The 14,153-nt window shown below is 39.8% G+C and overlaps 1 protein-coding gene across 7 annotated transcripts in view; it reads right to left on the bottom strand.

The window, feature by feature from the left end:
* LRCH1 (leucine rich repeats and calponin homology domain containing 1) overlaps positions 1-14,153 on the bottom strand; it is a 198,496-nt gene that overhangs the window by 43,300 nt on the left and 141,043 nt on the right. For 6 of the 7 annotated variants that reach the window (XR_002518353.1, XM_009191913.4, XM_017951235.3 and 3 more), the window contains exons 8-13: positions 13,861-13,966; positions 11,543-11,667; positions 7,170-7,237; positions 5,055-5,141; positions 1,173-1,262; positions 1,024-1,060 (exon numbers count right to left, since the gene is read on the bottom strand). Coding sequence is in view for 6 of the 7 variants with exons in the window: in XM_009191913.4 (XP_009190177.2) it covers positions 1,024-1,060; positions 1,173-1,262; positions 5,055-5,141; positions 7,170-7,237; positions 11,543-11,667; positions 13,861-13,966 (513 nt within the window). In the remaining variant the exon portion in view is untranslated. The remainder of the gene's footprint in view (positions 1-1,023; positions 1,061-1,172; positions 1,263-5,054; positions 5,142-7,169; positions 7,238-11,542; positions 11,668-13,860; positions 13,967-14,153) is intronic. The other variant, XM_009191912.2, reaches the window with a different exon arrangement.

Genomic DNA, 14,153 nt, shown 5'->3' with positions numbered 1-14,153 from the left:
CATTTTCTGAATCAAAATTCCTAATTCGATCTTTACAATAGGTATTATGATCCCAGTTACAGTAATGAATGTTGAGAGAGGTTAATTAAGTTCCCCACAGTTAGCCAGTCTTTGAGATGGGACTGACACCTAATATAATTCCAAGTCACCGCACTTAACAATGAAACCACACTCTCTAGCAACATGGCTTTTCCTTTTATAGTGACACTTCCTTTTTCCTTATTTCTTTAACACAGAGACAAAGTTAAGCGTGTGAAACCGCTTTACTACAGTACATGTGCAAATACCTCAGTGGGGCATCAACTGTTGGCACACAATCTTGGTACCTAAATTAGCCATCCTAAATCCATTCAGGAAATGGGTTGTAACCTATGTTTCACTCCCAGATCACCAGCTCAAACTTATCTCTCTCTGACTGGGGTAACATTCTCGCTTTGAGACATTCTAAGCTCATCTCTAGTTTTATGTCAAAACTGCTTTCGTTACAGCCACCCACATTTCACTCCATGTAACTCTACCGAACCCATCCTTAACCTGTCTTCAAATATCCCCACCAGTTTCTCTTTATGATATTCTTTTAATCCTCCTCGACATTCTCAAATCATTTATTCTTGTCTTTCAGGTGTTTTCTAGCTAATTTCCATCTGGCCAATTCCCAGATTTTTTCTTGACTCTAAAATCTACATTGAACAGTCCTCCTCCAGGTTCCGACACACAGGCAGATTCCCTATGTATTTTAGTTGCCATCGCTTGACTCAGCAAGATGATCTGAGGTAAAAAAATCTACAGAATCCAATAGAAATAGCCAACTCTCATCTTTAACAGAGGGTGAGGTAGAGTAGAAAAGCAGAACTAAAGAGGCAAACGTACAAACAAGTTGAAAAATGTGTCCTGAACAAATCTGAATATCGGCCTCATTAATAAAGATGTTTCACTCTCTGACAAATCTTTACAGAATGTGGTGGCCAGTATTCCACGGCAAAATATTGCACAGAGTTCTGCTGAATCCACCAGCAGCCTTACCTCACACACTGGAGATGTTTCCAGCTGTATTTGACCACTGTGGGAACAAGGAAAGAAAAAAAAAAAGATATAAAGTGAAATTGAAAGCATAAAAATGTCAATGTATTATAAAAAGAGAAAATATAATTTGTTATAAAAGGTAAGCATACTTCAGTGCAGAATCTTGTAATTCTAAGGCTTCTGCTGATCCCATAGGATATAGGTTTAAAACACTTCTCTCTGTAATATCTGTGCTCAATCTAAACAGTAGGAAAAAAAGATATTCGTAAATTTATTAAACTTTTATTTTTAATAAATTCTATTGGTCTTATTCAGTTCAAATTTTTAATGTACTAAAAAGTTATGTTTATCTTTAGGGTTAAGTGAGGAAAAGTTTACGACAGAAATTTCAAAGTGCCTGGTATTTTCCCACCATATGCCAAAATATAACATTCCACCTGCTATTGGTAATACAATCCAACTTGTTTGTAATATAATAGCAATGTCTAATAAAATCACAATTTTCAGACGTAGTATAGCATATACTCAATTTTATTTTAGAACTTTATTCAAGTCAAATTGCTGAGAGTATTACATTATAGTATATGTACCAATGGCATTTGGTTTTAATAGGGAGATATACATTGTATCTCTCACTTAAAAAAATCACAAGCAATTTGATATGCATTTTTACTTCTGAAATAGTCTCACATAGTTTCTAAATTTCTGCTATTTTAAGAGATGAAGTTTTTTTTTTCTTAAAGACCTATAAAGCCAGGAATTTCTGTAAGTTATATAAAAGTTATAAAGTCATCTTAAACAGGGGTGCGTTTATATTATAGAGGCCTGTGAAAATGCTATCAAACTAACAATCAGAAGGCCTTGAGAGAAGAAGCCAAGATAAAGACAGAACAGCAATAGCCAACTAAATTTTCTGACACATAAAAGGTAAACTTTTAAAATTTAATCCTACAATCAATGGCTTAACTAAAAAAGAAAAAATTCCTGGATCTATGAAATGTGAGATAAAAGAAAAAACCCAATGTGGAGGTAAACTTTTTTATTACTAATATTCAGTCCCAAAGCAGTCAGAAATAAATGACATGTTGAAGTGTCCTCTCTATATCAGAAACAAAACCAGGGCTCTTCATGACTATTATACCGGCTCACAGAAATATTATAAAATTAGATGTCATATTATAAAAATTATTTCAGGATAAATAACAATGATCTAAAGCAGCCAAAGTAGTGGATTATTTTAGAAAGACAATGAAATTCATACAAAATTTTACAACATAATATTTTAAAATAGTGCTCCATAAAGATGCGAATCAAGTATCACTTGGAAGGTTAGTTGAGACTGTTTTCTTCCACTATCTTAATATATTTCCTTCCATCTTATTTCCTTCTTAAAATCCATCTTATTTCCTTCCAGTTTTTCTAAATTTCCTGCACAACTGGTACCTAATTCTATCTATATAATTGGGATCAAACATTGTGCATTTTTACATACTTTTTTACAAAAAAGTTATACACTTTTTAAAAAGCATAAAAGCATTCTATGATATCACTAGAAACTTTAAAAAACATTATATTGGCCACATCACATTCCATCTTATCAATGAGTATAATATACTTAAAGTATCCCCAAATTGTTAGATAATTTCTTTTTCCAGATATTTGCTATTAAAAATACCTATCCCTCATTCTCTACCCCAAATTGTTCATGTCTTCTTGTCTCTTAGCATAAGTTCTTAGATTTCACTCCAAAGTTTTATATAGGTTTCTAGACTTGGTTACATACTAAGTTACTTCTGGAATGGTTTTGTCAATTTACTTCTCCACCAGCAGTTTATGTATTATTTCAAATCCTCATAACCCTAAAAGGTAGGTACTTGTCACCCCATCTTATAGATGAAGAAACAGGATGCAGAGAAGTCATATAACTTACCCAAGTTAACTGATGCTGCAGCTATGTTTAAAAAGTTTCTAGCTAATTCAAAGTCTGTTCTTTCCACAAGCCACCCTACTTCCTGATTCATTATAATGAATACATACACACATACACATGCCTACATGTACTTACATGTATGAACAACCATACACATGAATGCATACACATAAACACACATCCTTTCACTAACTGCCCTGGCTCAGGATGTAGAATTCAGCTCTTTGAACATACCTTGATTAGGTGCCTATGACATGAGCCAAATATAAGGGAGAATTAACATGAATAATCATGTTTAAACACCATCACTGCCTCCCTCTAAATATAAAATAAAATCTCAGCTCCTTAACAGCATCCAAAACGGTTGCCTGCATCATTCTACACTGTCTCTGGTGATTCTCAGTCCTGGCTGCACATCAGAAGCACTGGCTGACTCCAGTCCCCAAAGGAAGTGCCTGGTGTCTATTCTGAAAAAGTTCCACAAGTGATACTGAAGCACACTAGGATGGAGAGCCTCTGTTCTGCCTGAGATTTCCCCAACCTGGCTCCATTCATTCTGACCTTCATGTCTTTACCCAAGCTTTTCATTCAATCTAGAAGTTCTCTTTTTCTCGAAATTGGCAGTCATTAAAGGTCCAGGCCATTATCCTATCCTTCGGGAAGACCAGTCCACCCATCTCCCCTTTTCCTGAGGTTGGGCACTAGCTCAAATCTATCATTTTTACCTCCACTTGAAGCACTTGAATCAATTACAGTTATTTATTTATTTGTTTGTTTGTTTGTTTATTATTTTTTTGAGACACAGTTTCACTCTGTCACCCAGGCTGGAGTGTGGTGGTGCGATCTCGGCTCGCTGCAACCTCTGCCTCCTGGACTCAAGTGATTCTCCTACTTCAGTCTCCTGAAGTAGCTGGGATTACAGGTGCGCGCCACTATGCCCAGCTAATTTCTGTATTATTAGTAGAGACAGGGTTTCACCATGTTGGCCAGACTGGTCTCAAACTCCTGGCCTCAAGTGATCTGCCTGCTTTGGCCTTCCAAATTGCCAGGATCACAGGCGTGAGCCACTGCGCCTGGCCCAATTACACTTATAAATAACTGCTCAAGGCAATCTCTATCCATTCTAGTTTAAATTCTCAGAAGGCAAGAGCTGTGTCATGTCCATCTTTGCATCCCCCAAGGTACACACTGCAGATCTTCCCACACTCCAAGCACTCAATCAATGTCTGCAGAATTGAAATGTCTTTCAAATCAATTGCAAAGGATTTCCAGCTGTACTAAACTGATCCACCACTATTCTTTCAGGGCCAGAAATCATAGGTGGTATATTCTCATTAGCATTCTGGGATACACTAACCACCCTTTTCATAAATTTGCAGAACCCAGCTGGGATCGCTGCAGTGTGATTCCCGTGTTCATCATATTGTAAGACCACATCAGTTTACCAAGTCCTCTAGTTCTCTAGAGATCATGAAGTTATTACCCGATACATGAAACCTGCTATTGTTTAGCTGAAAAATATTTTGTCCATGGGAATTCCATTACCATTAGTTAAGAAATAGAAAAATATTATCCACATATCCACTGCATGTGGTGCTTATTACTGATCAAGGCAAATTCACATTTAAAAATTATCCTGTATCCCAAATCTTTAGAAATATATTCTTCAGTTAACATATATTTGGCACTACCCCAGATAAATATACTACTACTTGATATACCAATTCTTTCCTTTTTGGAAAACGTTTTCTTTATATTTTTTATAAATCAGGGGTTTAAACTTTAAGCAATATGAAATATGTACTTTTACCATAGTTTTGTTTTCTAAGAATTATACCAAAAATTCCCATCTGAATTTCGTGAGGGGTGAATGAACTCAATAAAGGGTGGTGAAAGGGGAAATTGATCTCACTCTCTCCAGAAGTTTGACTCTTTCACTTTTGCATCTTGGGAAAACAGGCAATAAACATGACTTTTCTTTGTTAGTAGCTGGACTGGGCCAAAATTATTTGTGTAGGTATTTTAGGAATGTATTCAATGTACTCAATACATTAGTATGCATTATTTACACATGAAACCTGGACCGAGGAGACATACATACCCATTGGGATCTTGCAGCAAATCTACTGCTTCTCTCAGCTGCTCGATCATTGCTATATCCATGTCCTGATCTTTGGATGAACTTATTCTGTAACATGAAACCAAGCATAAGAATGAAAATGATCGGCCAGGCATGGTGGCTCACACCTGTAATCCCAGCACTTTGGGAGGCCAAGGCAGGTGGAACACAAGGTCAGGAGATCGAGACCATCCTGGCTAACACGGTGAAACCCTGTCTCTACCAAAATTACAAAAAATTAGCCGGGCGTGGTGGCGGGCACCTGTAGTCCCAGCTACTCGGGAGGCTGAGGCAGGAGAATGGCGTGAACCTGGGAGGCGGAGCTTGCAGTGAGCCGAGATCGTGCCACTGCACTCCCGCCTGGGCGACAGAGCGAGACTCTGCCTCAAAAAGAAAGAAAAAAGAATGAAAATGATCAATACAACATGAATGTCATCTAATTTCTTAAAAAGCAAACTTACAAAAATCCATGTAACATATAAAAATGATTTTGACAGATTCAGTGCTATGGTGAACATGTGTTTGTACCTTGTGGGGTGGGATGCCAGAGCGTGGTGGGAAGAGCCCCTGAGTAGGGGAAGCCCAGCTCTGCTGCAAAGCAGCTCACATAAGATGTTTATGCCTGTGCACCCCTAACTGCTCCTGTGCACAGTCAGGCAATGGCCTAGATGAGAGGCTCTCACAGTTGTGCTTTACTGAGTTCTAGGAGGGTTCATGAGGGGGATCAGCTGGACGAGTCTGTACTACTTCTAGGCCTTCCAACTCCCGTTCAACCAGTTTGATTACTTTAATGCATATAGGGTTTCAGTGTGGGACAGTGGTTCTCAGTCCAAACTCTAGATGCAGCAAAATCATTTGTGGCGCTTAAAAACCATGCCAGGCCCTATACGTCCAAGTGGGTCTGACTAGGGGTTCAGATTTTATAAAGCTCTACAGATAATCCTGGTTTACAGCCAGGGTTGAAAGCACTAGGTGTAAGATTGAGAATGGAGTTTCCAAAACTTTATATAGTTTTAAAACAACTGCCTCTTTCCCTATGCTCCTCTGATTGTATAACCAAGTTAGGCCTCCGTGGCTCTCAGCAGCGTATCCAGTGAGTAGCTGGTAATACAGACGGTGACCAGAGAGGAACTTCCCAATGTTTTTAAAGGACAAGAGAGATTTGATCACGGCAAGCCCTTCCTGCTACAGAATGTAAGACAACAACTTTCTGTAAAGAGAAAAGTTTTAACAATGGGATAAATCCTCACTAAGAAGAAAACCCTACAAGGTATGATGGAGAGTCCACACCTGCCTCCCAGATGATAGAAATAAAAATCCTGGGAACAAAAACTATACTCTATACCACATAGTCCAAACTCAATTTCCCTGGACACGGTTCATTGTCTAATGGGATCACACACCCCCTCCCCTGTAAATCTTGCTAAACAAATATTTATCCACAGTAGAGTAGAAGGATTATCTGCCTAGTACAAGATTCCTTGGGTTCAAATGCTGGCCCTCTGTGACCTTGCGGCAAGATAATCAATATCCCTGTGCCTCAGCTTTGTCATCTGTGAAATGGGGGACAAGAACAGAACTTGTCTGTTAGGAGTGTTGTAAAGATGAAATGAGTTATGGCCTGTGAAGTATTTAGGACAATGCCTGGCACATGATGTTGAATAAATGCTAGCCCTGGCAGTTGGAAGTCTTGGGACCAGAAGTCTATGGTGTTCTCAGATCTTGAAGGGGATGACTTGGGGTAAAGAAGGAGATCAGAGCTACAGGTCACTTCAGGTCCAGCTGTTGGCTTCTTCAGGCAATTGTATGGACAGTAGAACCTCCCATCTAGAAATTCTAGCTAATTCTCTGAATCACATGACTACCCACAGCCTCAAAACAAGTAAGACTCAAGGCCAAGGAAGAGGTTTGTACTGCCCAATATCATGACAAAAAGCATCGGACAGAGAAAAACTGGCAACTTCTTATCAATATTGTAAGAATATCAGCGTGCCCACAGAAAAGCAGGTCAAAATTCTATCACAACAGAACTGCCAGTCTGCTTGCAAAGTGGATTTTAGAGTGATGATGGCCCATAACCGAGGCCTTGGTACTCACATGCCCTCGGTTTGCCAGTGTACATCCTCTTCTATCCGTAACAGCTCTTCACAGTCTTCTGTCCTTGCCTGTGGACAAAACACACAGGGTTCCTGAAAACCACTGGCTACTCCTCAGTAGTCAGGAGCCAAAACCTGCCCAGCCCATGTTTATAACAGTGTTATTCACAATAGCCAAAAGCTGGAAACAAGCCGAACAGCCATCTATGGAGGGATGGATAAACAAAATCTGGTATGTACATGCACTAGAATGTCACTCAGACTTAGAAAGGGCGAAGTTCTCACGCGTGCCATACACACAGATAAACCTTGAGGACATTATGCTACATGCAATAAGCCAGTCACAAAAACACAAATACTGTACTGATTACACTTATATGAGGTGTACACCGTAATCAAATTCATCCAGACAGAGAGTAGAATGCTTGCTGCCAGGGGCTGCCAGGAGGGAACGAGGGACTTGTTATTGAAAGGGTACACAGGGTCAGTTCTCTAGATGAGAAGAGTTCTGGAGATAGGCTGCACAACATGAATGTAGTTAAAACACTCTGAACTACGTGTACATTTAAAAAATGGCTAAGGTGGTACATTTTGTAAGTATTTTCCCATAATTAAACATTCTTTAATTTAAAAAAATGTGGCCCAGGACCACGGCATCTGTTAACTTATCATCAGAAATTTAAAGCTTCACCGGATTTCCTGTTGCCCTTTTAGCACCTCCTTGTATTGCGAGATCCTTCTACTGGGCTTGTGGGTCACCTGTAAAGATGCACTCTAGTGTTTGTGACAGCAGGGATGTGTGTGTGAGTGTGCACGCATATGTGTGCAGTGGGGAAAAGAGAAAGTATAAAATTCTTAACAGAAAAGTGCTTCCGATTGTATCTAATAGTTTTCATGTGTACAACACCCAGAATTCACTCGAATGTTCTCCCTGCACCGTCACCCCACTTTTTCCCAAAGCGGCACTAGTGGCACTGGCTATTTAGAAAGGCAAGTCCCACTGTGAGCCTTCCACAGGCCTCCTTGCATGTTCATCTCTGACACAGAGAAACGCTGCTTTAACCCAGCTGATGGCTAGAACGAAAGCCAACCTGAATAGGGCCACATTTTCCTGGCTAGGAGAGAACACCAGCCAAAAGGACCACTACTGGTGTCAAGGTTCTGGCATATCATTAACTAACTCGGGACTAGCCAGTCCTTCAGATGTGTTTTTAGGACAAGACTTTTCTCGAAGACATGGCTAGCTGCCCAATGCTAGACTCTGGCTGGGAACACACTTGGACTTTTTCTATGGTGGTTACACTTTTCACGTACAATACAGTCAATGCATGAATGACTGTGCTACTCTCCACACTCCAAATGACAGAAAAATTCATGGGTAAAATATACTACCAGAAATGACCAAGACAACATGTTCTTATTTTGTTTTGTTGGGTTTCAACCATAGGAACAATGGGTATTTCTTTTTGATTTTTTGTTTCAAAACTATAAGTAGCCAAGAGTATAAAATGTCTCTTTTTTCATTAGGCAAAACAGGCTTACTGGGTGGCTTTTGCTAAGTTAAATGGTTATACAGTTGACCCTCATTATCTGTGGATTCTGCATTTGTGAGTTTGCCTATTCACTAACATGCATTTTTAGTTCCAGAACCAGTATTCGTGCCGCTCTGGAGGTCATCTGCAAACATCTGCAGAGAGGTAAAAAATTTGAGTCCCAGGACATGTATGTTCCCAGATGAGGTGGAACAAGGTGACACTCTGCCTTCTTCTTTCGGCTCTCTTACTGCAAATAAGTATCCTTTTTCACAGTCTAGTTAGTGCCATGTTTTCACACTGTTGTGTTTTTTGTTGGTGATTTCACTTTAAAATAGCCCCGAACATAGTGCTGAAGTGCTGCCTCATGTTCAGAAGCCCAAGGAAGCTGTGATGTCCCTTACAGAGGACAATACGTGTGTTAGACAAGCTTCCTTCGGGCATGAGTTACGGTGCTGCTGGTTGTAATGTTCATCAAACAATATATGTTAAATAAGGTATGGTTGCAATGTTCATCAAAACAATATGTATTAAATAAGGTATCTTTAAACAGAAATACACACAAATCAAGGTTATGTGTTGATTGGTTGACAAAAATGTAGTGACCAGAGGCTTGCAGGAACGCAGCCCTCTATTTCCCCAATGAGTGATGGTTCAGTATTGGATAATTCAATATGCACAGTGATGTCACACAATATAACTGCTGTGAATAATGAAAATTGACTGTGGTTGCAAAGGTCCAAGATGCTTATTCCGTAAAGAAAACAGGATTATGCAAAGCACAGAACTCTGTTTTTTGAGAAAGGGTCTCATTCTTTCACCCAGGTTGGAGTGCAGTGGTGCAATCATGGCTCACTGAAGACTCACTCTGCTAAGCTCAAGTGATCTTCCCTCCTCAGCGTCCTGAGTAGCTGAGACTCAAGGAACACACCACCACATCCAGCTAGTTTTTGTTTTTTTGTACAGATGGAGTCTTAGTATGTTGCCCAGGCTGGTCTTGAACTCCTGGGCTCAAGTGATCCTCCTGCCTCAGCCTCCCAAAGTGGGGGATTACAGGTGTGAGCCACTGTGCCAGGCCAAGCACAGGTTGAAAGACTTAAAGTTGACAGACATCGAGCCTAATATGGGCCTGATTTTCATTGCACAATTTTTCCTTAACTTGTTGTAGATGTTTGTTTATTTTATCATTAGCATTTTTCTTTTGATTTTCCAAGAGAAGTATCTTCCAGAAAGCATTTGCCAAGTTGACTTCCACACCCCTATCTGCTCCTCCAGTTTCCATCTACAGGACCCATTCTGTAGAGCAGCCATTTCCATGAAGTCCTTGAAATCTCTGAATTCAGGGAAATTTGCTTTTCTGAAACAATACGCTTTATTTTTACTAACGGCTTTGTTTCCTCTAGAACTTAAATATGGACATCTTCTTAACACATTTTCGGGGTTTCCATCTTTACCTTAGATTCTTAACTTAAGAAGAACGCTTGATACACTCCAATTTTCACATTTTCATGGAAGAATCGTCCCACAGAGCTGAGAGATAGGGTCTAAGCTGGGGAAGCCTTGTAGAATCAGGGGCCTGAGAGTAATGTCATTATATTTGTACTTTAGAAAAATGTTTGGTGGCAGAATATATAGAGTGAGTGTGTGTGTGTGTGTGTGTGTACACACATGCATGCATGCAAAGGGGGTGCAGCATTGAGTAAGAAGTGGAGTGGGTGGGGTGGTGCCTGAAGTAATCAAAGTGAGAAACTATGAGGCTCAAATGAAGCAATGTCAAGGGAGACAAGGGACAGAAACAAGGCAATGGGTGTGACCTATTTTAAAACAAGGATGTATGGATTAATGACATTAAATACAGAGAGTAAAGAGTTAAGGCTCTGTGTTTTATCCTTCTATACAACTTCTGTAATCTAGAAACATATGCCAGGTTCATTATTTTTATCTTGAGGCCATAAACATGTCCTGAGCACACCAAGGTCTCCTACGGTGTAAAATTCAGCTGTTTTCCTCTCCACTTCCTTGAAGGTGATGCCCAGAGATGTTCATTTAGGCTGGTTCCAGCCATCAGGACACAATGCTCAGAAAATAAGGATGAGTACTTAGGGATCCCATTCTTGGCTTCAGCATAATAACTCAGAAGTTACCTCAGAGCCACAGTGAATCCGAATTTTACAAAAACAATAATCTGTATGATTCTTGGGCACCACAACCTGAACCAAAAGGGCTGGCAGAAACATACCAAGCACCTACTCATGTTGTGAAGTGGAACCTTCACTATCCGCTTCAGTAAAGCGCTAGTTTTTCTCTCCTCCCTGTGTTGCTACTAAGATGAAGGCTTTCCTGACAACTCGGCAACTTTGCCTGCCCTTTCAATGCCTCAGGGCACCTACAAAAGTTCAGGAATAAGTGTCCTCAGAGAGATCTTTCCAAAAAGGAAAGACATTCATTTCTCAATTTTGAAAGTCTCCACTTTTGTCTTTACACTATAAATATACTCCCAAGAAAAGGATTTACCTAGAACATGTTGAAAAGAATGTGAAACTATTTCAGCTTTTACTGCATGGTAATGGTCACACTAATGAGTTTGCCAATTTGTACGACGCACTGAGTAGCGGAAAGAAAATCAGATCCATAAACAGACAGATGGAGAGGCACACAGAGCAGGGAGCAGCTCCTCACATGGGCAAATAGACAGGCTGAGCGCTAAGATGTTTGGAAGGCTTCAGGGAGGGTGCAGCAAGCTGGACGTTGAAGGGGATGGATTGGCAACCTTGAACATAAATTGTAAGGTGCCAAACAGAAGGAAATGAGTAAAAAACACAGTTGATCCTGAAAATCTTGCCTTATAGTTCATAAATTCCGAATGGAGACCATCTGCTCTATCAGTAAACTGGTCTCTTTCTTCTCCTGAGTTAGTGCTGTCACCCAAAAGGGAAGGCTCCGGTTGAAATTCCTGATGAAATTCTCCTGTTAGGAAAATATATAGAGAGACAGAAAGCATGATTTCTTGAACAGAAGAGCAAAACACAGCTGATCTTCAAATATCATCTAGTCACTACAAGTCCTCTCTGTTCCCCATGAAGAAGGTATATGAAAAACCCAAGTTTTCTCTTCCCTGTAGGGAGGAAAAGATAAAAGTAAAATAACCCCAGAAAGCCCCAAACTGAACTTAAAAAGTCAAGGCCTCTCTGGGCTTAGTTCCCTATGAGAAAAATAAGATTTTCTCTTACTTTTTAAGGAATGGAGAAAAGAAAGTATAAAAGAGGGCTTTTTTGCCCTCAGTAATATGTGACTATGTATTTCATATTTAAAATCCAACACATATTGAGCAGCTACTAAATGGCAGGTATTATGCTAAACATTTTAGGGATTAAAAAATCAGCCAAATCTGACTCCTGTCCTTAAGTAGCAAATAATCTCAAGGACGTGTCTACGAGAAGGGCCACACAAAGGTGATAGCATGCCCAGATGGGGCACATCCACCTAGAATGTGTTCCAGGGGAGGTGGGGACACAAAAGGAACACCCTACACAACTCTTCCAACTGTTCTGAAGATGAAAAAGAACCATACTGGGCCACCCTTTAACACTCTGAACCAATATAATACCCACATCTAGACGAGAGGGGGAAGACCCACTGGTAACAAATTATGTAATTCTTTTATTTGAAAAATGTGCCTAAAATACCACCTCCTATGGTGCATAATATTACTAAGTTTATATGAATTAATGAAGTGGCAGTTATATTTGTATATAAAGCATACAGCTATGTTTTTAGACAACATATGGTTCTCATGATAATCTCAGGTAAACAGAAATGCTAAACTTAAAAACCTAAGTGTAAGAAGTGAAAGCAAACACTAAGGTTTGAGTGAACTTAAACAGCTCTCCTATCACTCATAAGAGCATATTCCAACTATTTATGAGAAGGTCTGTATATTAATCCAGTTCTACACTATTCATACATTGTGAAATAGTCTCTGCCACAAATGAGTAAAACTAAATGTTTGTATTTTCCTTAAAAGTCATTGGGAAACGGGGGCAATCAAAAAAATTGCCATAATGTTACCCAATGAGGGCTTCTAACCAAGATATGAAACGTATTAAAAGGATCTTGAAGGCACACAAGATACAGTGTGTAGTGGTCATTTGACGACTATTAAAGAGCCACAGAATTTTCAAGCTACACCGGACCTTATATATTACCTAATCCGATCATCTCATTTACAGGTAAGGGAGTCACGGTCACCTGACTGGGCCAAAGTCAGGTAGCTTCTTGAACACACACCTCAACTACATTTCCCACCCTCACGTGCAGTGCGATGTGGCCACGGGATGAAGTCTAGCTTGTCAGTGATGGGCACTCCTTCCAGGTCCAGTCCATAAAAACTCCCATGAGCAAACCTCCATGCTCCTCTTCTGGTTTAAAACAGATGGACATGAAAGTTTTGGAAGCCCTGTGTTAAAGATGTTGGAGTCATGGTATGAAAGGAGCTTGGGTCCTTAAATCAACACTCAGAGGGGAGTTGCCTGCCGATCACTAACTCCATTTGAACTTAATTTGGATTGTGTTGAGCCACGGAGATTTGGGAATCTTCTATTTTACAGCAGCTAGAGTTTTCCTAACTAATATATCTATCACATCAATATTTTCTTTCCAAGAATGGATTTTAAAAATTAGCCGAGCGTGGTGGCAGGTGCCTATAATCCCAGCTACTCAGGAGGCAGGAGAACCGCTTGAACCCAGGAGGCAGAGGTTGTGGTGAGCCAAGATCATGCCACTGCATTCCAGTCTGAGCGACAGAGCGAGACTCCGTCTCAAAAAGAAAAAAAAAAAGAATTTTATCTAAGTCTTCAGAATGAGACTAGTTCTACTATGCACTGTAGTAAGTAGACTACACACACATCAGCTGTGTGACCAATGGCAAGTTACTTAAACTCCCTGAGCCCTGGTTTTCTCACCTATAAAATGGAGATGATTAGAGTATCCATCTTAGACTTTTAAATTTTAAATGAGATCAGCTTCCCAGATGAACACAGTGCCTGCTACATAGGAAATACTCTAGAAAGATTATCACTGCCCTATCTGTGCACAGGTTATTTTAAACATAACATGTGAAACTGAAAAGCAAGCACTCTCTCCACATTTCCATTCTCAGACCTTTAACGGGGCTAAGGCGGTGGCACGAGTCCTCCTTGATGATCTGTTCTTCTTCCATGATATTCGACATTGGCACATTGAGGCTAACAGTGTCTTCGTCAGAAGGCTAAAAAGATACAGTGCACTGTTTAACTCAAGAGAAGTGTTATCAATGTAGATAGGGAGAATGCTATGTAATAAAACAACATCCTGTGATTCTCACAAACATCATATTGAATATAAGTTGCCAGATACAAAGGTCAATTCCACTATTTAAGTTCAAAAAAATGCAAAACTAATCCATGGTATTTAAA

Source organism: Papio anubis, chromosome 15, assembly GCF_008728515.1.
Source record: "Papio anubis isolate 15944 chromosome 15, Panubis1.0, whole genome shotgun sequence".
In the NCBI taxonomy this organism is placed as follows: Eukaryota; Metazoa; Chordata; class Mammalia; order Primates; family Cercopithecidae; genus Papio; species Papio anubis.
The sequence above is the reverse complement of the archived record's forward strand: the minus strand, read 5'-3'. Positions and strand labels throughout refer to the sequence as shown.